This window comes from Lissotriton vulgaris, chromosome 2_1 (genome assembly GCF_964263255.1).
Source record: "Lissotriton vulgaris chromosome 2_1, aLisVul1.2, whole genome shotgun sequence".
Taxonomy (NCBI): domain Eukaryota; kingdom Metazoa; phylum Chordata; class Amphibia; order Caudata; family Salamandridae; genus Lissotriton; species Lissotriton vulgaris.
The window spans coordinates 1,725,177,104-1,725,200,926 of record NC_141687.1 but is presented as its reverse complement, the minus strand read 5'-3'; the positions used below and the strand labels follow the sequence as shown (position 1 = coordinate 1,725,200,926).

At 44.3% G+C, this 23,823-nt stretch overlaps 1 protein-coding gene across 1 annotated transcript in view; it reads right to left on the bottom strand.

The window, feature by feature from the left end:
- The window catches only part of LOC147733192 (uncharacterized), a 77,830-nt gene extending 55,500 nt beyond the window's left edge, over positions 1-22,330 (bottom strand). The window contains exons 1-13 of the mRNA XM_086957734.1: positions 22,223-22,330; positions 16,119-16,199; positions 14,675-14,725; positions 13,548-13,809; positions 11,082-11,196; positions 9,480-9,567; positions 8,905-9,011; positions 7,881-8,100; positions 4,778-4,903; positions 4,252-4,369; positions 2,029-2,167; positions 1,326-1,436; positions 110-179 (exon numbers count right to left, since the gene is read on the bottom strand). Of these exons, the coding sequence (XP_086813860.1) occupies positions 110-179; positions 1,326-1,436; positions 2,029-2,167; positions 4,252-4,369; positions 4,778-4,903; positions 7,881-8,100; positions 8,905-9,011; positions 9,480-9,567; positions 11,082-11,196; positions 13,548-13,809; positions 14,675-14,725; positions 16,119-16,199; positions 22,223-22,295 (1,561 nt within the window). The 5' untranslated portion in view covers positions 22,296-22,330. The remainder of the gene's footprint in view (positions 1-109; positions 180-1,325; positions 1,437-2,028; positions 2,168-4,251; positions 4,370-4,777; positions 4,904-7,880; positions 8,101-8,904; positions 9,012-9,479; positions 9,568-11,081; positions 11,197-13,547; positions 13,810-14,674; positions 14,726-16,118; positions 16,200-22,222) is intronic.
- Between the last annotated feature and the right edge of the window lie 1,493 nt (positions 22,331-23,823).

The following is a 23,823-nucleotide window of genomic DNA, read 5'->3' as shown; positions in this document are numbered from 1 at the left end:
GATCAGGAACGATGGAACACAGCCTTCACACCTTGCATGCAAGTCGAGAAAACCAAGAAAGCCAAGAGGCAGCCAGCAATCCAGAGAGAGGTCTGAACTAGAAACTCACCTGAAACAACGGGAAGCTCTGCATGGACCATGTTCATGAGCACAGTGCAGTCTGGCCTGATAAGGAAAGTCTGTGGAGTGCAAGAGCAGAACACAAATCAGGCCAGTCATTCACCTTCACTGGACTGATCTACACAACACCAAAGCACAATTTGGCTAGTTGAAGACACAGGGACTTCACGTGGCCCGCTGTAAAAACTAGGGTAGATTTATTTGGGGGAATTTGGTTAAGCTGTCAAACACGGTCTCATATGCTGAATGCCAACACTAAATTAGAGCACCCTGGTTTTTATTCAAGCAGAGTCAACCTCCCCATCCCAGACAGGCTCTGACAGCCAGATCTCCCTCCGGAAAGGATGTGGCACGTCTAAACTTGACTCATTTCCCAAACGGAAGGTCAACTGCTCAACCAAACACACTGTTGTGTCACATGAAAGGAGATATTGTCAAGGGAGTTTGAAAACATCTCGTTACTGTGCAAAACTCTTGTTGTTACATGCAATAAGGCGTGGATGGTGGATTGCATTTCAAGAGTGAGAACTTCTCTAAACGTTTGGAGGAAAGGCAGAAGGTACAAGGCATGTAAAAAACATAGGTATGAGAGTTGTATGTTTATCACAGGGATCTATTCTGCGTCATCCTAAATCCACCTCATGTATTCACTTGACATTTATTAACACCGTTTTTTGAATTTCTTGGCCGTTCCGCCCCCTCTGTCCCAGCTTTACCTCCATGAATACACTCCAAGGCTCATATATGGCGTTCCTTCCCCACCAATGCAGCGGTGTAAGTGTCGCTGAAGTAATGGCATGAATGGGCAAAAAAACTACCAGGTGTCAAGCTATGCATAGATGGAAATGTCATCTAAGTTGTATCACCCATGGGGTACTTGGAATCTACTGATAACATTAATAGTTCTTTTGAGTTCTGTCATGACCATTCAATTCGCACAAATTCTGGATGCCCACCTTAACATTTATTACCCACTATAATGCGTGGCCACTGGAACTTTAGTCTTCTGAAAAAGGGGAGGGATCTCTCCTCATAGCATTTAAGGAAATTATTAGTGACGTCTGTGTTGCTTTCTAAAGAGCACGATGTGTCCTTTAATTAGTAACCAATGTGTTTGCACCTAGCATCTCATAAACATTATGCTCACATCTCTGCCTCTCTCCTTCCACACTTTTGACCTTTGCCAGTAAGATGTAGCCACATACCTTGTCTCCACCATTGAGGCTGATCGTGACACTTTTCATGCAGGTCTCGCTCTCCGTCCTGCCGCACATGCGCATCTCTGCCATGACACTGAAAGAGTTACCAACGCAATCCTAGGAAAAAATGACAACCAGTGGCATTAATGACGTCCAGTGGTTGCAACTGGACAGATAGATTGAAAGCAGTGGAGTCCCTGGGACCAGAGCACGTGGACCAATAGGGTGGCAGGTCCACAGCCACTCAGCTCTTGGCCTGGAACGGTTATACGAGTATATCATCAGGAGATGGGTCTCGAAATACCTATCTTTACAGTGCTCATGGCATGTACGAGTTCATAACAGGGGTAGTAAAGGCTTGAAAGGTTTATATCAGTAGGAACCACAGTATGTAAAGGTTTATATCAGTAATATTGAAGGCTTGGAAAACTTATCGGAGGAAGCATCTATGGCCTGGTGGATTGATGATGCCAGGACCTAGGGTCTCGAGGGTTTTTTATAGTACAATGAGAGGCTTGAAATGTTTACCTTACTGGGTCACTAGCTTGAACAGATATAGTGGTAGGAAGCCTGAACATACAGGTATATGTGAACAGGATCATGGAAATGAACAATATAATGCAAATGCTCTTGATGCTTTAGAATACAACGAGATCCCCATTCATCCCTCACATACAGCAGCATTACCAGAATTGTCTTTGTGAATTACCTTGGCCAGCACATAGCCACAGTCGCCATGGAAGTTGTAAAGTGTCTCGTCAAAGGTGCTGATGTGAGAGCCTCCGTCAACTGAACACGTCCCAACGCAAGGTAGTTTCTCACATGCCCACGTCCCTCCACCACAGATGCTGCGCAGAAAGAGTAGATTTAAAAATCAGAACGCATGATGTGGCTCTGAACACCGCAACCTGGATATTTTTTTGTCTAACTTGCACACTTTCATTTGCTACTGTGAAAACCGAGCCCACCTTGACACCTTCCATTAAAAAATATGCGTAATGGACCATGAAATGCAGATTGCCCACACATCATCTCAAAGACTTGGGGGCACATGCATCAAACCATTTTGCAATCGCAAACAGTGCGAATCGCAAAAATCGGCCGTTTGTGGTCGCAAAATGGCCTTTTCAGATGCCTGTACATTTTGTGCAATTCGCAAATAAGGAAATCGCAATTTTTTGCGATTCCCTTAATTGCAAATTCTGTTAGAGAATCGCAAATTGCAATTACCCAAATGCGATGCATCATGCATTCACAAATTGCATTTTTGCAATTTGGAATTGCAAAATACCATCAACTTCAAGCTGATGGTAATGTGCAATTACTTTGAAAAAGGCAAATTAATGCATTTTTCAAAGTGCATTGTGGTGCTTACTCATGCCCTTATGGTATGTGTGTAGACCACATGTGCATACTTACCCTTTTTTGGGGGTGAATAAGGGTGGTCTTTTGGCCCCCTTGCACCCTTGAAATTGCATGCGCAATTTGCGAGCACCTCTTTGGTACTCCCAAATTGTGAATGCAATCCCATTCATTCCTAAGGGCCTTTGAGCCCATAGGAATGAATGGTAAGCCATTCCTTAATAGCGAATCGCAATTTGTGATTCTCTATTAAGGAATTTGTAGGAATGGCAATCTTTACTGCAAAACCTACATGCATAGGTAATTGCGACTCCTTAATAGCGATTCCTTAATAATCGCTATTAAGGACTCGCAATCCCTAACTTTATTGCATGTGCCCCCACGTCTTTCTTTGAAGGTCAAACTCTGCAACCTACCAAGATCTAACCTGCTCTGGCTCCTCTACTAATCGCACCAACCATCTGTTTGAACTCACACACACCCCTAGTAATGATCACGCCGAACTCCTATTAACTTCATCTACAACAAAGAAACTGGAGTAAATGCATGCAATGGTTTCCTTGAGAATGCAAGACTAATCATCCCACTTAGTAAACTATAACCTATCACCACTGGATTGACCACCAACTTTGGGGTCAGGAGCAATGTGCTGCCCAACATGAAGTGCGCCAATGCTATACAAATGCAATTGCAATATAAAGCAATACAATTCGGATTTATTTGTACTTGGAATACTAAAGTCGACAGTATGACATTTCTTTTCAGAAAAAGAGGAAAAGTAACAAATGTAGGTGGTTGCCTCAGTGATGGAAGGTACATGTCAAATATCAAATCCAATAAGGTAGTGGTGTCAAAATGCTTTTTGGTGCAAATAGATTTCGCAGGGTTTTCACCTTTCCTTACTCACATGCCCAAGAGCATGTTTTCTACAATTAATATCATCCATTTAATAATACAAGACTCACATAATTTTTCATTTTACAGTCTCTCAACTCCAGCACTTTCGACTTGATCTCAAACCTTGTGTGGCTTTTTCAAGTGAACAAAATTGCAAACCAGTGGACCAGACATGGCAAAAGTCACAAATCTCCTAATCACATACAGGTATCATTCTTCACACATCTTGTGTTGTTTGGTGAAAAAGTAAGCAGGGATCACAAGTAGAGCCTGTGCAACTTCCCTTAAACGAAAGAATGGAAGTGTGATTAAGCAGATGAAATGGGAGGGCGAGAAGAAGGGTGTGAGAAGCAGAGCAAAGAGACTGTGAAGGAACTTTGAGTGTTGCCGCATCAAATGGACTCCCAGGGATGACCACCATTGTATCAGAGAATGTGATAGAGAATCGAAAATCAAAGATGCCAGCAGATGAGATAAGACGTTTTGTAAGTGCCAAAGAGTGACAGTCAGAAACAAGGAAGCTTGATCAGAAAGGCGTGGTAGCAGGAGCCAGAACTTGTGGAAGGAAAACATGTAGAAGAAAACAAGGCTTAGCCGGAAACCCACTGCTCATTCCATTTTAAAACCAGGGCCTCCAGCATCACGCAAGGGAAAGGAAAGGCAGGTTATTTACCAGCTCTGGCAGGCCGTCGTGTAATTGGAGCCCAGGGCATATGTCTTGCCATTGAAGGTGCAAGGGCAGTCCTCCTGCTTCATGCAGCCTGAGTGGGTGATGTCATCATACACATATCCTGATCGCAGACAAAAGATAAGACATGGTGGACTTTACAGAGGAGTATGTGGCAGCGCCAAGCGGATTCCTATCATGTCAAACCATGCCCCGTCTTTTTAGTCTACGGGCCTACTAAAGGCGGCCCAAAATGAAAGCTAAGTGTGTGTGTGTGCGTGCGCGTGCATGAACATATATACACAGTACAGAGCGATGAAGAGGAAACCATGTCTCAGAAGCTGAAAAAAGGAACACGCGGAGTGGACGCCGTAGCCCCGGGTTCGCTACACTGAAGTACAAACGACCAGGTGTCCTGAACCCAAGAACTTCAGCTCATCAAGAGCACTACAGCAGCATAGGGGCGAGGGGCGGGGCAAAGCCTGGTGTTGCGCATCTCCGCATCCCCACACTTCCGTGGACCATCACCTACCTGCGGGGCAGAAACAGCCGTCGGAGCAGTGGACATCGCAGAGCGCGGACTGCTCGTTGTTACTGCACGTGTCCACGCAGGGCAAGCCGCACTCCTCGTAGTCCATGTTGAAGGGGCACGTGATTGCTAGGAAGAGAACGACAGAGAGAGGTCAACTTTGTTCTTTTTTTAAGGAGAACCGCGGCCAACTGCGCGAGGCTTACACCCTCCCCTGCTCCATGGGGCTGGCTCTGCAGTCAAGCTCCTGTCACCCAACGGGATGGTTCAGGGCCGGCCTTAGGCATGTGCAAGCTGTGCACCTGCACAGGGCCACCAAACCCCAGGGGCCACCACGCCAATAAATATCCTTAATATAATAATCCTCTGAGGATGGATACACATTTGCGTGGCAGCTCCTGGCAGGGATTTGGCGGCCTCCAGCTCTGTTCCTCTTCCAAACACCCTGACACCCCCCCTCTTCACTGGCCTCCGCACCTGCGTTCTTCCGGGGGCCCCCTACCTACGCTCCCTGCCCAGAGCCACCATGAGCCTAGAGCCGGCCCTGGATGGTTTAATGCAACTGTATCACACAACACCTAAAACACTGGTATGTCGGTGTCCTCCAACCCCATGAAAATAAACTTGCTACTTCTTGATTGTGAGGGCTGAAATTCTATCCTGGCAGAGCCCTTGTTAACCGTCACAATAAGCATCACAGTGCATGGCACAGCGGCCCATCTAATTCGGAACATCTTGGAGTTGTTAAGTTTGGGGTATGAATTAGAAAGACTGCTTGGTGTCTGAGATCATGGAATCCCGCAGTGCTACATGTCAGGTATGTGCGCTGCTCTTTTCTGGTCATCTCACGGGGAAAGAGAGGTACTACAACACAGTTTTGCTACTCTGTTGCGTTGGAAGATACAACCCATCATACCAACAGAACAACCACAGACTTGCTTGGACTGGAATACTAAATACTTTATTGCATGAATATGTGTCGAGTATGCTCAATATCCATATCAGCATGAGTAAATCCAACTCAGGGTTCCTGGAAAATATCAAAGCATATCGACTCCAGTGGCACCTGCGGGGTGCAAGGGATGAATATAGCTGGTAGTTGGGGCCTGCCCCCAGCTCCATTTGGTCTGGGGTGCTTGGGCCCCATCACTGACGCAATAAAAGGCAGATACTGTACTTTTCCACACACAATTTGTCCAACACGCAATTTGCCCAACTAGCCCATGTTTGCTTAAAATGATTAGATATGACTTGGTTTGCGCCTGTACTTCTCTATGTCTAGATATACACACACCTATACAAACGTTATACTTACTATACACTATATGCAATGTCAGATGTAAACATTTTTAGCAAACATGCACATATATATGCATATTTAAATATATATATATATATATATATATATATATATATATATATATATATATATATATATATATATATATATATATTTTTTTTTTTTTTCTTGCTCCAAACAACACCAAAAGCGAGTCACCCTTCAAAGCGGGTGCTGCAGCACGGTGGTGTACCGCGATATTTATGAAGGCTCCACAACTTTCCAGTCTCAACGAAAAGAAAAGGCAGCACTCCCGGGATTTCAGCACAGATGAGTTTTTATTTTTACGACAGACGCGTTTCGGGAAAGCTCCCTTCCTCGGTGTCAAACATTTACGCTCTGCGCGGCGCCATTTCTAACCATGCATCTGGCCAAAGAAAGTAAACACAAACGAGGGACACCCGCACCTCTATGTCGGGAGCGCCATTTGTAAGTAAAGTATTTACAAAATCAAAGTTTCTCAGACAACAATACATTTCATGGTTATCTGTAAATTCAAGAAGTAATCTTGCCGTGGATCGGCAATCGCGACCCAGCCGGGTCGCGTAGTCCCTCCTGTGAGCAGCCAAACGTGAGTGGAAAATTACTGAGAGGGATAAATGTGCTTAACTTATATCATGCGCCACATGTAAATAAAATATTTACAAAGAATGAACATTTGTAGATAACTAAACAGTTCATTGGTTATCAACACAGTAGACATGCTAACTTCTTATTCCATATCAAGCCGTGGATCGGCTATTGCAACCCATCCGGGTTGCAACCTCCCTCTGTAAATGCTTCCAATAAATGCATCAATTCAATTCCAAATTCCACCACAATTGGCCGTTACACAAAAAAATATCTCAGTGTTGGTCCAGATTCATCATCATTATCTATCATGTATTTTACTGCATCTCGTAGGCAGAGATAACAGAACACTCTAGGCTCACTCAGCAAATAAAACTTTCATGTTACATGTCCCAAAACGCACATTTTCAAATTTGGAGACATTGATTTAGTGGAAAAATACATCATAATACACGATTAGTCCATGTACAAAAAACCGAATTACATAAACTCCCTTTTGATATTTAGTTCACTGTGATATCATTCAGCCCAAATGTACAGCCATCTCCTCCCCGCTGTTAAGGCCCTGAGGGACCTTTGACTGTAGGTCCACTATGTATCGGGATTCTAGTCTCCTGAGCTTTTGTAACCTGTCCCCACCCCTAACATTATCTGGGACGTGGTCCAGACAGAAGTATTGTAGGAGATTCCTGTCGCTCTTATGCTTAATCGCAAAGTGTCGAGCGACTGGGTAGGAGAAATCTTTATTAGCAATTGCTCTCATATGCTCCAGGATTCTGAGCTGCCTGGACAATTACATGCCTACTGCCTGCTCGCTAACAGCAAGGCCCATCCAGGAGAGTCACCTACTTCTCTGTGGAACACTCATGTTCAACCATCCACTGGGCCAGGAGGAGTCTTGTATGCAAAGAAATATTGCACTCCTAAGTTGAACTTTTTACTCTTAGCAGTGTCTTCCACATCAGTCCTCCTACAAAGGAAATATCCACTAATGCAACCCTAATGTGCCTTATGTGAGAGCCTGTTGGTGCTATGTAGACCCAAGGCTGTTGAAACAGTGTTTCATCTCAGGAGGTCAGAGAGCCTGAAAAAGCCATAGCAAGCCACGTCTCCGGGTTCTCTTAGGGGGATAGGCAAGCCTTTCCATGAAAGCATGAGATTACAGATTCAGAAATACCTTGGCCAGTGAACACTTACGGCATAGATCTGGTTTCCTCCAGTTCGAAGGCTTGCTGCCAGAATGGGAGCACTGCCGGGAATACTCGGCGAAGGTGTTGCACAGGCAGAAGGACAGCGAGTCGTTATTGCTGCGGCACAGGTCCTGCGCACAAGCCTCAATGTATGGTTGGACATGGATAGCAGCGTTGCAGTCAGCGAAGGCACTGGAAATCAGGATAGATTCACAATACTCGACCTCCTGAGGCAAAATGGAGTAGAAACTGTGAAACAGCATGGACACCGTTGACACATCCTCATTTATCTGGAACACACCCATAAACTGCAGCTCTTTTACTGTACTTCCAAATAAGGCAGAATATGAAAATAGCAGGCATACTGCTCATTGGCCTCCGTATTGCAACATGTAAGTAGCACCGTGAGGCAAAATGCATTCTACGCAAAGATCCCGCATGTGCAGAGCCCCTCTTCAAGTATGACTGTGGGAACTATGCACTCTTTAGTCTGCAGGCTTGGAAACCGGACATGGATTCCGAGTCAGTCCTCAAAACATGACATTGTGTTGGAGATGGCCTCTAGGAAATGCCTATTGGTCCAGCTTGGATGACTTAGGGTCTGATTTATATCTTCGAAAGTATGTCTTTCCATCACAACGGTGATGGATATCCCGTCTGCCAAAATACGAATGCCATTATATCCTAAGTCACCGTTGTGACAGAGTAACCCATCCGCTAAGATCTAATCAGGCTCTTAGTCATGAAAAACTCAGTACAACGGTGATTTGTAAGGAAACTTCAGGGGTTAAGTTTCCAAGGGCTCTTAAATGCACTTCGGCCAGAAGTCAAGGTTATCGTTATTGGTAATTGCCATGAAAAACTGGTCCATCGGTGCAAGCCATACATGGTTGGTCCATGGATGATTTTAAAGCATGTTTAGGTCTGCATCTGAGACAAGAACAGTACTGCTAGGCATACATGTGAGTTTTTCACTTGTGCTGCAAAGATGCCAGAAAAAAATCTCTTTGGGAGCAATGCTTCACACTTACGTGACCGGTGCAGTTGTTGAGAGGCTCAATAATCATATCTTCACACTCCTCTGTGGGGTCGTTCAGCTTGTGAAAGTTCCCATACTGTTGGGGGGTCATCTCGAATCCTGAATAAAGAAATGCGGTAAAAGGTTACGTCTCCATTGCTGTAATACATTTATCAATCCCGCCATAATACCCACGCAGGCACATTTTGTTGCCCTGTGATACTACAAAATCATGTGATTGGTCTTCCAGCAACCACATACACTTTGTCGTTAAGACCGAAGTTCATGTTGTTCGATGTCGGAGATGTTCTCCATGGAATAAGGGTACAAATTTGTCCCTTGATAATATTTATGCTTTGATCATTAGCCAGAGCTTCGAGATTTAGTCCAGGCTGATCCTATTTATTGACAAGGAAGGTTGCAGATTAGTGAAATCTAATCTAGATAATCTAGATTCCAGTCAATCCTGTTTTGAATACTAGTAGTACAAATCGTGCCAGTATAAACACATTCGGTGAACTTCCTAAAAGGACCAAGCACTTGATTTTCCCTCTAGGACTGGAAGAAAGGAACCTTTCTTATCCTTACCATTTACAAGGAACTCGTCCTTTGGAATGTCGTTGAAGTTTCCGCAGAGCCCACAGGTTGTGTTGGCATAGTTTTCACTTAGCTCCACCTACAAAGAAGAGAGAAAGTTGTAGGATCATCTTGTGTGTTGTTTACCAGAAAAAAGATGTGTATTCCTGGTTAGAAACATTGGACTGCAATGACCGAGGACTTCAGCTGCTGCATGCTCCACCACAATGCTCGATGGTAAAATATGAAACTTTGAGGAAAGAGCATTCGATGAAGATGATCCATGCTAATTTATTTATAGTTTGATGGAGGTAATTCACAGGCTGAAACTTGCATTGTCTTTTACTGGTGGGACTGGAGGCACCATGAAAGGATCCACAGTACATGTCTTGTGTTTGTTCTATTTCACCATACATGAAATGCTAAGGCCAGTACTATTATGGCCGAACAGGGGCCACATTTGTGGTCATGCTTTGGAAGAGTAAGCAACATTCATCAACCCCAACAGGAGCACGAGACAGCTCTCCTAGTTCTAAACAAATGTACTTCGAAATGGCTACATGGGGTTTTCCTGCTTCATGGGTGGTCTTTTCAACAGTGCATTAGATTAGTGATACTCAAAGTACTGCCCGGGGGCTTCACGCGGACCCTCAATACTTCTAAATGTGGCCCACTGGTCAACTCAGCACTATGATAAATAAACAGTCAAGCCTTTATTTAAGTGTCAATCGAAGTGAAAGAAAGGAAGTAACTAGTTTGTCCTGCCCTGTTTAACTTTAGGAACACCTTCATTTTAAAGAAGTCTTGCAGCAAAAGTGTAAAAATATGAAAAGGTCTCTTCAAAAATAAAAAGTGTATTTCATTAACATGCAGAACCGTTTCACTTTAATACATCAGAATATATCAGTGCATTGAGAAGTATTTTCTTTTTAACCTCATAAGTGCTGCGCCTAGTCCAACGGCCGACGGCACCACTACCTCGGGAGTGCTGCCGTCGGCCGTTGGACGTTCGAACCTCACCTGCGCAATGGAACGTTCAGCACTGGAGCTGGACGTTCCATAGCTGCTAAGGTGTTAAGTGATAGTTTTCAAACAAAAATTCAGAAAGATTCATTCTCTTCCCCACCCTGAAAATATTTCCAATAGAGGACTAGGAGGCAAGTCAGTTGTTATGTGCACCGAGTGCCTATTATACATAAACAACATTATAGTTCATTAAATCAAATGCAGGAGAAGGTTTTACACAGCACAGAGCCTGAAGTCATGCCTTTTGAGCAGGGCTAGATAGAGAACCCAAAGCAACCCTGGTAATCTTGTTGCACTCCCCCACCCCCCAGGGAATTAGAAAATTACAGTGCACGCTGTAACGCCAAATTGGCGATGCAGCATGCAATATAATTTGTTTTATTTATTTATTTGTATACACAACTCCATTTGGCAGTATTCCAGAGTTTACTACACCCCCCACCCTGCCCCTCCCCTACCGCCTGCAGTTCTTCCTCGTGGAGTCACTACTTTTTTTTTAACATTTGTGCTAGTGTTAGGGTTGATCTTATTCTGCCCTACAGTATAGAGGCCAGTGTTCATAGGATTTCCTTGAAAGTGATGCATTACCATGATGGCATCTTCTTCGTTCCACGTGAAGTCAATTCCTTCCGTATAAGTCACGCGCAAGTAGATGCCGTTTCGATCCATCTGGATCCCTGAATGGCTGTATGGCAACTCCATCCTGCGGAGGGAAGGAGTAAAGGAGATTTAGCAAGAGTGATTTCGGCTGTGCAGATGATTGGAAGCCAAAGCTTTATAACAGGCATTGCAAGAAGAAACAGACAATGATCCTACAAGGTGGATGGGCACCACAGACCAGGCCAGCCTTAAGCTTGGAGTTAGGAGTGGCCACACACTCTTGAGTCGCAGTGGTCTGCTGTTCTCCAGGGCATGCCTTCGCTAGAGCATGGAGACGGTCTCCAACTGAAAGTTAGATAAATACACCATGAAGGTTTTGGTGGAGGATGAGTGATACCGGGCTAGGCATACCTTCAGGTAAAGGCTTGGAGCAGTGTGAGGTTTGTGAGACGTTGCACCTATGGAGGATGGACTGAAACGGAAGTTAAATCTGGAGACAGTATTATGGTCGTAACAATGTTTTTTGATGACTGTGGTGAATTTTCCAAACACTTATAGTTCATCTGAGCATAACAAAAACTTATGGAAAAAATCCTGAGTTAAGGACACATGGTTCAGAACAGTTTCTGAATACCATAAGACTCTGCAAGGTTTTCTAGTTCAAAACAGAGAGCCATAGAAGGATAGGCAATGTTGACAAAAGTCCATCCACCTCCGCGCAGCCCTGGAGCGGCAGATCCTGGGATGACCTTATGACTATCTGTTGAGCGAGTGAGAACCATTCTCCTGAGCACACGTTACCAGCAGAGTCAGTAAATGTATGTAAATGTATTTGAGCTTATATAGCGCACAGCTACCCACAAAGGGTTTCCCGGCGCTTGCTTAGGGAACCCGTCCTGGTATTCCCCTGTGAGATAACCCCGGCAGGGTATCCACAAGGTGAAAGCCAGGCATCCCGCCGCGAGGGGCCGTTGTGGAGATTAAGCAAGCTATTGCCCAGAGTCGCAGAGTGTGAACCCGTGAGTTGAGATGGCACCGGAGCGAGAATTATCGAGTCCGTGGAATTTTTTTGAGCCCAAGACCCGCCGAGGCGGGGAATTGAACCCTGGTCCAGGGCCGATCTCAGCTTCCGGGTTTGCCGCCTCTAACCCCTGAGCCACACTTCTCCACTCGAGTCAGTTCTGTTTATCATGACCTGCTATTTCTATTCTATCACTCACCAACATGGTAATGGGCTAGTTGTATTATAATCGTTGTGGGAAAACGAGCATCAAAAATGTAGGGGTGCGTGCCGAGCATCCCAATCCCAAATGTGTACTGAATACGAGACTGCACAGGAGGCACCTTCTGCACCCCAAACAGGCGATCTTTGTGGGAAACCTCCAGTCAGTGCAAAAACCTCTTAGTGCCAGAGATGCCCCCTTTCTTTTCTCATGTGAATTAAAAGTTTTTTTTATAACATAAAGTGTGTTCTAACCTCCTTTTGAAAACATCTGAAAACCTGGCTCTCTTCGTCTTAGAATCCTTGAATCTGAGCTGCACTGCTCTTGCGGACTCATCTGTCCTGCTATAGCGCTTTGGCGCCTTTGGGTTTTAGCGTGCTCTAATAAATGGTATCCCCTCCTTTTCTATCCTTTAGTTGTTCTATGTGTAAAGCGGCGTCTGAGCTAGCAGAGTGTGCCTCAGATGACATGGTTGCATGATTCTATTGCAAAATAATGCCTTCTTCCCTATCTATGTAGGGATTGAAGGCAGCGTAGAGACCAAGCGGAGAAGCTCCAGAAATAACCGAGAAGGGGAATGACAAACTAACTTCTATGCTTGTGGACTCAAAGTATCCCATCAACATGGCACCAAGGAAAAACTGGCATACAGAGGGCGGAGTCCATGAGGGGACACAACGCAGCAGGTGAGACTGAAAAAAAGGACAACAGAGGCTGGTCTTCAAACTCTTATGTTTCTGAAAGTCATACTTTGGGTGTGAAAAAGTCTGCAGCCTGATAGCTATCAAGTGGCATTACTGAGAAAGTGGGCAGTGTCAATGTGCTGAGGGAGTCATAGAGAGTGTGCATTTAAGGACAATAGACAATTGGATTTCTTTTTTGATATAGAAGATTAATATGTCACACAGTATTATTTTCTTCCTTCCACGTTCAACAGTGAATGTCTCTTTTACTCTCTCAAAGCTTCCTATGCTGAGTGCGGCCTGCTGACATTAACCCTAGTTTGGACAGGTCTCAAATCCAATAAAGCACAACTAAATATGTTGTTTGCCCCCGATTAGCTATAGACTCAAATTATAAACATGCCACTTAAGATGTTCACCCAATTCTGGCACTGTGATAGAAACTTTCCTCACCCCCATTGCAATGTAAATTAGGTAACAAAATGGCTCCCTACAAGAACACCTCTTTTCCTTCTCCCCCGCTAGTACCACTGGGAACTCAAACGTACTCTTCGTCGTTGACTTTCACGGTTCCATTCTTCAACTGGATGACCTCGCCCCCCAGCACAATTATGATGCGGGTGATAGTGGGTATGTTGTTGACCACCTCACGCCGGATCTGAATATTGAAGCTCTCATATGTGCTCTTGCAGTTGGAGACCAAGACGTAGTTGCAGGTCCCCGGAAAGTGGAAGACGTCACCATCGAAGGTCTTGAAGTGCGAGTTGCCCCATGTGCTGCATACCTGGTCATTGTGTGCCTCAATAAGAGCTGTGATTGCAAAGCAGAGCATTAGGCAGGTATGGCACAGTGAATAGTATCTTAAGAACAGGTGGTGGCGTTCTGTTTGTCTGTCTCAACAACTATCTACACATCTCTGCTTAGAAACATGCACCAACGTTTCCAAACCAGGTGCTATGATTTGTGTAACATGGTTACAAATGCTTAGGCCCAGCACCACAGTGGATAGACCCCTCAATGCAATGCGCCACAGTTCTAGGTACCTAAGTAACAGGAAACCAACTCCAGTTAGGGCCCAAAGTACGGAGAGCAGCTGCAATCATTGTAGGATAACATGCACGCGCTTATTTGCAACCAGCAATTTCTGATCACAGCAAATCTACCATTGATGAAGAACTGTGACCTCTCAGTCTGCATATCTGTTCAGCTATGCCTCTGTCAGTCTGTCTCCAGAAGAAAGATACATTATTTACTACCTTGTATGCTTGTCTCTTCCTGTGTCTCAACTCATAGTTTAGTTGTCTTTCTGTTATATCTCTAAATGTCTAGTCATCAGACTGTTGTTCACCCTTCACTCCCATGTTTTGTTTTCTCTGTTCGTATTTTAGCAGGCATGCATGGAGGCTGCATCACACTCTTTGCTTCCCTTGGTCTGGCATTCCTCAGCTAAAGTAATGTAGAACTAGCAATGTCCACCTACAGAGCTTGCCATTTGTGTATCTTTTCAATTTCTTCCTCTTTATACGCACACACAAACTCTCTTTCCATCTCATGGCTATATTTATAAGAGATGAAGTCTGGGTCTGACTGCTGTCCTCTCAATGTCCTCACCCAGCCAGTATTACATTCTGAGGACATCTGGGATGTTCCAATGTGGCCATCACCCAGTACTTACGCTTTGGTATCTGCCTCAGAGCACCACGAGGAATTCCTCCAGATGATACTACTGAAAAAAAGAGAAACATATCAATAGTATTAGAAGCAGCAAAAGTCACTTCTGGGAAGTAAAAGATGGCTACAGATGAAGTGCACCCAGATATGGTGGAAGAAAGCAAAATGTAATCAACAAAATGATGATATTAAGGGAGAAAACAGGAGGCCCTTGCAAATGCGTGAGTGGCATATTTTCCACTGAGGGCAAGTGTTGTTCTTGTAAGGAAGGCGAATGTCGGAGCGTTCAGGTTGTATGGTGTTCTACACATCTGGGACACCATGGTTTCTGAGACCAAGTGTACATAGCACTATTTGTCAGCCTTGGCACTTCAGCACTTCCAGCAATGGCTCTGCGCTGAAGCTCACCACCAACATGTTGTGATACCTACACTGCTTTGGCGAACTAGAGCTTTGCCCTATTACGCCCAGTAACAACTCCATGTTCATGCACACACACATGCACTCATATACACGAACAAATCAACAATGAATTATACATCTTTGTAACTTTAACTAGGACCAATTCCACGTATGTTCTGGGGACGATTCGTGCAGACTTCATAGCTCCTTACAAGTAAACATATCTCAGCAGACAGGATTACTGCCCCCCACATGCCAGTGGCTCGGCCACAACACCAGTTGTAACGTAATTGGTGCATTTTTATCCTTTCATCAAAATGTCATTAGGCTGAAAAGATTCTTTGGAGCGTCACAGTCGGAAGGTATCCATTTTAGTCATATTTTTTTTTTTGTAAAACGGAACTTTTTGTAAAGTATTACATTCCAGGAAGGGCCCTTCAGACAGGCAAGAATAATGAGCTCTTGCGCACCTGTGGTGGAGTGATGAAACAGGAAGGAAGGGCTGGCTTTAAGAAGCCATGCACTAATGGCTTTCTCATAAATATGTGAAATGAATTAAACTGGTACCTTGAACTCATTACAGAACGGTGTGCCACATGTTAAGTGCTCTAAAGCAGCACCATTAGTCCCTGTGTACTATTATATATAAAATAAAAAAAACACAAACGATAAACTACATGTTTTCCACTCAGATAGACGTAGAGGACACTTCCAGGTGCCATTCCCACTCACTGTAAACCACACGCGCCCGGATTATGCCCCCAGTGCTAATCAAGCTTACAAATAAATCAAAACAAAACAGAGGCAAAGTGTCCGTCCTTAGCGTGTTTAAAATACGTGTTTTTCACTGACAATGAGCAAACAAATCGGTAGCCTGTGTCTTTGTTGATGGTGGGCTGGAATTAAAAGCTCAGGTAAGAGTAGAGCCCTCCTTTAACACCTGTCCTGCTTGAAGCAGGCACGCGGGCGGCAGTGCGTGTCTGCAGGGATGACACGGATATCCGACATCTGTGGGGGCAATGAAGAGCGAGGAGAATCACACATACCTTCTTCATTCTGTTGGCCATAGTAGGAGACTTCTTCCGGGTCATCTGCCTGCAGGACGCCCTCTTCCGTCTGTGCGTGGGCTGCAAACAAGCACAGGAAGAAAGCGTAAAGCAATGCGACCTCGCGCCCGACGTTAATGTTGTTACACATTAAATAAACAAGCAAAGAGTTCTTACATTCTGGTCCTAGTTACTTTTCGATACCCGAGTGTGGTCCATTACGACTCATGTGTGTGCCCTACAACCCCCCACAGTTAAACCAAGAGCAATGAACAAACCATTGACCAGTTCCAACGCCTGGGTAAACACAAGGAAATGGTGGACTAGACTGAGCGTTGAAAGTTTCCAGACACTCGCCTCCAGTCACAGATCTGGGTTGAATCCATCATCATTCTTTAGCTCACTTCACCACCCCAGTTCAGACCCAGCTATATGCAAATCAGTCTTGACCTTGTGCCTCATGGGAACCGTCCTGCCCGAACTGTCAAACCAGGTCTTCCCTGGACCGGAAACAAGAATCCTCGGACAGGTTTCGGTTTCGGGGTAACACGCAAAGCCAGGGTAGGGTGGTAAAGGGGAACTTCAGGTGCAGTTTGACAGCCCTCTCAAACTTCCTGCCCAGAGTGGAGGCATCTAAAGGGTCATGACACTCTTTAGTGACCTACCACACCCTGCTGCATAAACTTATGAGTATAACCCTGGCCCCAGGCTCTGTCCAACCCTGCTACAGAGGGTCAAAGAGTGATGCCCTCGGAATTGGCACCAGGGGTGACAAACTGTGTGGCCTAAGTACATAACCACCCCCTATCCTAGTTACAAAACCTCTTTCCTATTTTAGCACACTCACCCTGCAGAAAAAAATTATTTCCCCAAGAAATTAAAGGTCAGGCAGGGAGGTAGACTCCTTAGGTGTGCTTTTTTTCAGTTGTGTGTTTGCTGTGGTTCTTCTCTGCACGCCTGATGGATCCCCCAAAATCATAACGGGAAGCAATACAATTTCCAACCCTATGTTCTTTCCAGGAATTCCAGTTTCTTTAAATGACTGAGTTCATGGCAGCGGTTCATAATGGATTTTAATTAGATTACATGCAAACACTCTACGATGGATTTACTGCACTGCAGCAGGAGGTGGCTTCCAGAGAATAGACTAGCACGTCTAACTGATGATCAGTGTAGGTGCGGGAATCCCGAAGCCCACAGGCGGGTGTGTGTAGATCCAAGAGGGCCTTGACAAGATGCGTGAGTCTTGAGGAGGCCTAGTGCAGCTCACAATGTCAAAGAGCGAGTGTGGAGCGCGGTGTGTGAATGTAACGGGGTCTAGGGCAGTGTATGTGCGTTTGTGTGAGAGGGAGATTCGAAACACCATTGGACCATGCACTCTGCGTGCCGTGTCCCTTTCACTGCACAGGCCACAGCAGAGTGACCATGACTGTACGCCAAGCTCTGGTTACCATGTATCCTTGCATAATGCCTGATTCTGCAATGCTACCCTCGAGCACAGCGGGGAGACCCGGCCTTTGGACCTTTGTAACAAACATGTCTTTTCCCTACTAGAGTGTAGTGGTGAGTCTAGGAGTGAATTTTGAGAGGGAGTTCACATTTGGGCATCTGCAAAGGCTCTCTATATATGTGCTCTCACACTTATGCACACATTTGCTTAAAACGTTTTCATATGACTGGAGGTATGGGGTGGAGCAGCCAAGATGGAGTTTCCCATCTCAGCACCCCTCTTCAGCGCACTTCGATTTGCACTTTCATCGTGCTGCACCTTCCTTGAAATATGTGACGTTCAGGAAGTGAAAGCCAATTCTTTTGTTCCGTACAAACTTCCTCTTCCTTTAAATCATTAAGGCTGGCACTGGTTCTGGTGAAAGTGCCGGCAGTGCCAGGCCAGAGCCCTCTGGGTAGTACAGGAGGGCTGGAAGGCCTTTCTCTGTACTTTGCCAGCATGGAGCTTGGAGAGCAGGCTGCGGGTTTACTGGAATGCCTGTAAAAGACTTTAGGCAGGGCTTTAAGGGGGCCGGGTCCTGCAGGTGCTCAGCATCAGCAGTTCTAACAAGCATTGGTAAAGGCATCAGGTTTCGCCTATGTGATTAATAATAAGCATTTTTTTGTTGTAAGTCGTAGCTTGCTGAGTTGTTGCACAATATAAGTTACAGAAAGTCTGTTAAAGTGTTATGGCTTGTTTATGTACAAAAAAGCACTATACTGTGCTGTTTTCAGTGGTATAGTGCAAGTAAGTAATAGCACGATTTTTGAAAAATGAAATAATAGGATTAGTTGATGTAATAGCAACATTATGTGTTTAGAGGAGTTCTGACAACTTTTTGACCTGGCGCCACTGCACCTGCTGCACCATTCAAATCATGACCATGTTGTCTGCAAGATACCGGCACTTGTGACTGCCTGTTCAGTAGCAAAATATAGCAATATTAGGTATTTAGAGGGGTTCCTAGAAATTTGGGCCCCTGTGTCACTGCACCTGCTGCACCATTGAAATCATGACCCTAGTGCTGGAACGAAATTGCATTTTAGATTGCCTATTTAGTAGTTAAAAATATCAATACTTAGTGTTTAGAGGCATTCTGACAACTTTTGGACCTGGCGCCACTGCACCTGCTTCACCATTCAAATAAAGACCCTATTGACTGCAAGGTAACTGTGCTTGTGACTGCCTGTTTAGGAGTAAAATATAGCAATATTTGGTGTTTAGTGGACCTGCACCTGCTTCACCATTTAAATCAATTCCTTTTAATTGCAAGGTGCCTGCCATTGTGACTGCAAGTTTAGTAGTCAAATATGGTAATATTATGTGTTTAGAAGAGTTCTGACAACCGTTGGGCCCGGTGTTACGGCACCTTCTGCACCTTTTTAATCATGACACTGTTACTGCAAGGTAACAGCACTTGTGGCTGCCTATTTAGTTTTAACATATAGCAAAGCTCTTGTATATTAACTTTATTTTTAACACACAATGTTTATTACAACATTTAGAATTTGATCATAATGACCAAATAGATCAAGTTAAAAAAAATCAAACCGATAATGCCTACAAAGTGCAAAGAAAGGGACTGAGGCATGAATAGGAAAAACCACAAATGTTGTAAGGCTAAAAGCGTGGGCTTTACACAGCTAAGTAATAAAGAACAAGCAGGAAGAGATCTTATCTTGACAGTGATTGGGGCTTAAACTGTGTGAACAGCTTTAGTAGAAGTATCATAAATACATGCAGCCAGGGGAAGTTACAAAACAAGTTCCGTACAAAAGCAAATGAACGCAGTAATTCGGTAATGAGAACAGATAAAAGCCTCCATTTTAGATATAATAAATACAAGCGCTTTCACAAGCACAGTGCAAGCGCTATGCAGGCAAAACCTTAAAAGCAGATGCTGAGATGGGTCCCTATCAGGCTCTCCATTTTTGCCCTCACCCTCAGAATGAAAAAAATTAATTTACTCTGCAACAGTGCCACCCTTCACCGCCTTTGATGTAACCTCAAAGAAACTCGTTAAAGTTTTTTCACTGTCTCATCATTTCAGAACTGACACCTTTTCAATTTGATATACAATTAAGCCATTGTTGTTGCTTATTTATGTTATGCAACTAAGAACAATTGACAAAGCCAATAGTCCTGGCTTGTTACTTGTTGTATTATATATCTGGATGCGATTACAAAAGCAGAAAAATACCAGTCAGAGGGCAGGCTGTGCTAAGCACAGATTTTCAGCTTACTTGTTTTAAAACCAGGCCCTTAATTACATAGGCAATACCCCTGTGGGAGACCCCTCCTAGGTTTTTGCATCCCACTTAAAGCCCTGAGTTTAGGTGGTTCCGTTGGGGGTACACAGTTCACCAAGGTTGGGGCACTGAACTGCATGCGCCCGGAGACTAGGGGTGCCCGGCTCGCCCTGCCTGCGGTAGGACACTGAAAGCCAGTGTTGCCACTTTCAGACCTTCATCCCCTGTAATTTTTTTCTATAGGCTCAGCACTAATAGGACGACTCTGTGGTTAATGTACTTGCTACAACGAATAACATGTTAGTTAACAGCAACTCAACCACACTTTGGTGGATAGTTCAGCAGGGTGTTAATGAACCTACTGCCTCGATTTACATGTAATAGGCAGATTATAGATTTTCATTCTTCTTCTTGGGTTTGGAGACTAGAGACAATTCCCTTTGCATTGTGTGGAAGAAAAATGAACACTGTTATAAGTAGATCTGGGCAAAATTTCAAGTAGGCTAGTGTATTTTGCATAATTACAGAATTTTCCCGTTAGATTTGTTATGCAAAATTTACAAGCTTACACCATTGCACATTTTGCTTAATTACTAGTTGTTCACAGTTAAAATTTGCTGCAAAGATGCAATTTTCTGCAAATGCACTAGAAGAAAAAGAGCACAAGCAGCTTTTTCTTTTTGCACTACTTTTGTTAGCGTGAAATGCATTCTCATGTCAAAAAATTATGCAAAGACACATTTTATGCGAAAATATAGTACTAAATGATAGATTTGTATTCCATGCATATAAGCTAAATTTTTGCAAAGCTATGCATAATTATGCAAAAGCAGTTATGGAAACTTCGAACACCCCTAGTTGTGATGAAGTAGTGTCCTCCCTCTTGTTGTAGGCTGTTCGTCTTAGGTTGCAATTGTGCAGCGCCTGTTGTGTGAATTGTGACTCCCACCAAATATCCTTTGCTGTTAAACCCTTGTGCAAAGCAGGCTGTGCTCAGAAGAAACAAAGATCAATCTCAATTTATTTCGATTTTTGGGAATATATTTTAGAATCGGAATCCGGTCAATTGACACAAGTCTTCCTCATCCAAAGTAGAGGAAGACCACGAGCAGCCGCCATGCGACCTTCTGGTGCGGTCAGACAGGGAACAGAAAAGCAAAGTAGAGGGGTATCTCTTCAGAGGTTTTCTCTTTGTCTGGTTGCTTAACAGGGTTTTTTGCCCATTAGTATGTGTGACCGCTAAGGACATCCTCATCAAAAAACATTGAGGGCATGAGAAAAAAAGCTTCGCTCGGCTGTGGAGACCTGATACAAACCCGTAAAGCTGTGCAAGCTTCTTTCACACTTACAGATCTAGTACAAGCCAGAAAGCAACAGCTCAAGCTTCACTCTTACATATTAATCTGCTGCTGCATACAAACTAGACAGCACGAGTGCAAGCTTCCGTCATACATGTACAATCCAGACAGGAGCAAAGCAAGCTTCCCTCACATATACAAAACTGGTAAAAACAAGGAAACAGTAGTACACTCTTCTCTCACATATATAAATCTGGCTGAAACCAGATAGTCGCAGTGCAAGCTAACCTCACACATAGGTATCTGTCACAAACAGACTAAGCGAGTGCACTAGAAGCTTCACTCTCTGCCCCTAGGGCCAAGTTTATCCTGCATTTGGCATGTATGGCCCAAGACCAACTCCCATGAAAAACCATGGTGTTCTGAGTGAGCCATTCTAAGCCATGCACAGCAATCGCGGTCCATGACCTCCAAGAGCTGACTGCCCTCCTAGAGGAACCGTCCAGGAAAGCCCTGGTGATGGGGCACAGAAACCTGCTTAGGGCATCTGGAACGAGAAGTCAGCTCTTCCTCAAGTGGTAACAAAAGGACGGTAGATATTATTATCTCATGTCTCCTGATGTGGGTTTGCTTGAAGTGGGCACCTTTTGTACACATTAATTGTTTGCGAGGCACGGAGAGATTGAGTGATTTGGCCAGGATCACAGGATATTCAGCGTCCCTGCCGAGACTCGAACGCAGTTCCATAGCCTCCAGGTCGACCACTCTAGCTGTAAGGCCACATCCTCTCTCTATACTTACTTGTTTATATAAATATATATCAATAAATCACAAACACGTTTAGAAGCTTAAGTTTATAGATACATAATACATCTTCCTAGGCCTGGGCGGTGAACTTCGCTCCGTTCACTGAGTTTGCAGAGTTTTCTACACTCCATACTCCACATACAGACATTCTAGAAACTTTAAGCTCTAAAAAGTAGACTAACAATCCGTTGTAACTGAAGCAAAGCTCAGGGCTCCAGATCAAGGTCCACAGTGGACTGGGCTGGAGAGAGAGGCTCTTACCGTATTGCTGGAAGCAGGTGGCTGCCACTATAAAGATCCATACGGGCAGCGGGACCCCCCTGCCTGAGCCCATCCTTCTTGGAGTTTGGTAGCTGGTACCAAACTGGAGATGTCTGGGGACTTACGATTCTCTTGGGGCTGACAGGAAGGTTTTATAGAAGAAGCCCTTGGCTCGGCCCCAAATTCCTGCCCTCGCCCCGTCCAGGGGAGTGTCTTGCAGCTAACCAGCTTACCTGGGCAGGTAAACAGAGGATGCTCCCAGGCTGCTGGAGGGAGGCCGGGCTCCGCTGTTTGAGTTTTGGGAGGGGAGCTTACCAGCATCACCCGAAGACAGACATCGCAGGAGATCGGAGCGGCCTCCTCCCTGTTGCTCAATCACGGCACATCCTGGTTAGTCGCAAAGACTCCAGGATCTCGCAAATCATATTTTCAACTTGGGAGGAAAGATTTTTTTTTCACTTTGTATGGGAATTTTACACCATCAATGTGCCTGCCTATCCGAACGCATCTGGTGTCTGAAATTTATGTCAAAAGTCTTTTCCAGTTCTGTGCAGTTTTTGAGAAACTGGGGAGAGAATTCGCCCCAAACACCTTAGAATCATTCCTAGTTTCTGTCCCTTGCACTTGTGCGGCGACTCTCTGTTGGGTATTATTTCAAACCTCCGGCTTCCAAAGAAATCACAATTATGTGTGCGTGCACCTGAGCTGGCAACTCACAAAAGGGATTTGAGAAAAGAGGGAACACATGAAAAACCGAGGACAGTGCATCGAGGGGAATAATTGCATCCAATGCATAAAAGCGAATAGTAAACCGTACTAATAATGAAATGCAAAAGGCATAAAGTTCGCTGACAAACACCACAACGTGAGTTCCACCAACGATATTTAATCGGGATTATATTGTCCACCACCGACCAAATTCCTCCATGGGGAAGCAGTGGCTGAGGACACGCTTGGCAATCCATTTTCGGAATCTTGGGGATATTTGTGTACTTTTTGAAGACAAAGTATGCAAAGTGTCAAGTCTAAACAAAAAGTAACAATGAAGTACTAGTTAAATTACAGACGGTACCACACTGAAGTAACAGCAAAAACCTGGAACAACTTTGAAAACACAATCGATGTTGACGTAACTGGTTAGTTTAAACCTCATATTTTAAACTAGGATTGAGCAACATGTTAATGACACCATTTCATAGTGTTGCAGTACTCTTGAGATACGGAATTACCACATTTATACGATTATGGCCATTCGTGTAATTTGGGGCAAAAATTCTATATCAGGGGACACAGGAATAACAAGGGCACACTGCTGCTGACTGCTGCCGTTCGTGTTTTTCTGCATTTAGTGGTAATTTCTTAGAGCAAAATGCATCCTTTGGTCCATGTTATTTGCAAGGGTGCATTTAGCACCAAGACATTAGTGCTAAATGCTGGATCACGCTCTTTTGTAATTACGCATAATTTTGCAGAAGTTCCACATAATTTCGCTAGCGAACATTGCGCACACCCATGCATAAAACACAATATGGGTTTGTGTGTTACATGGTTCTTTAAAGAAATATAATCTGTAATATTCAACCAACTACAATGTCATCAAC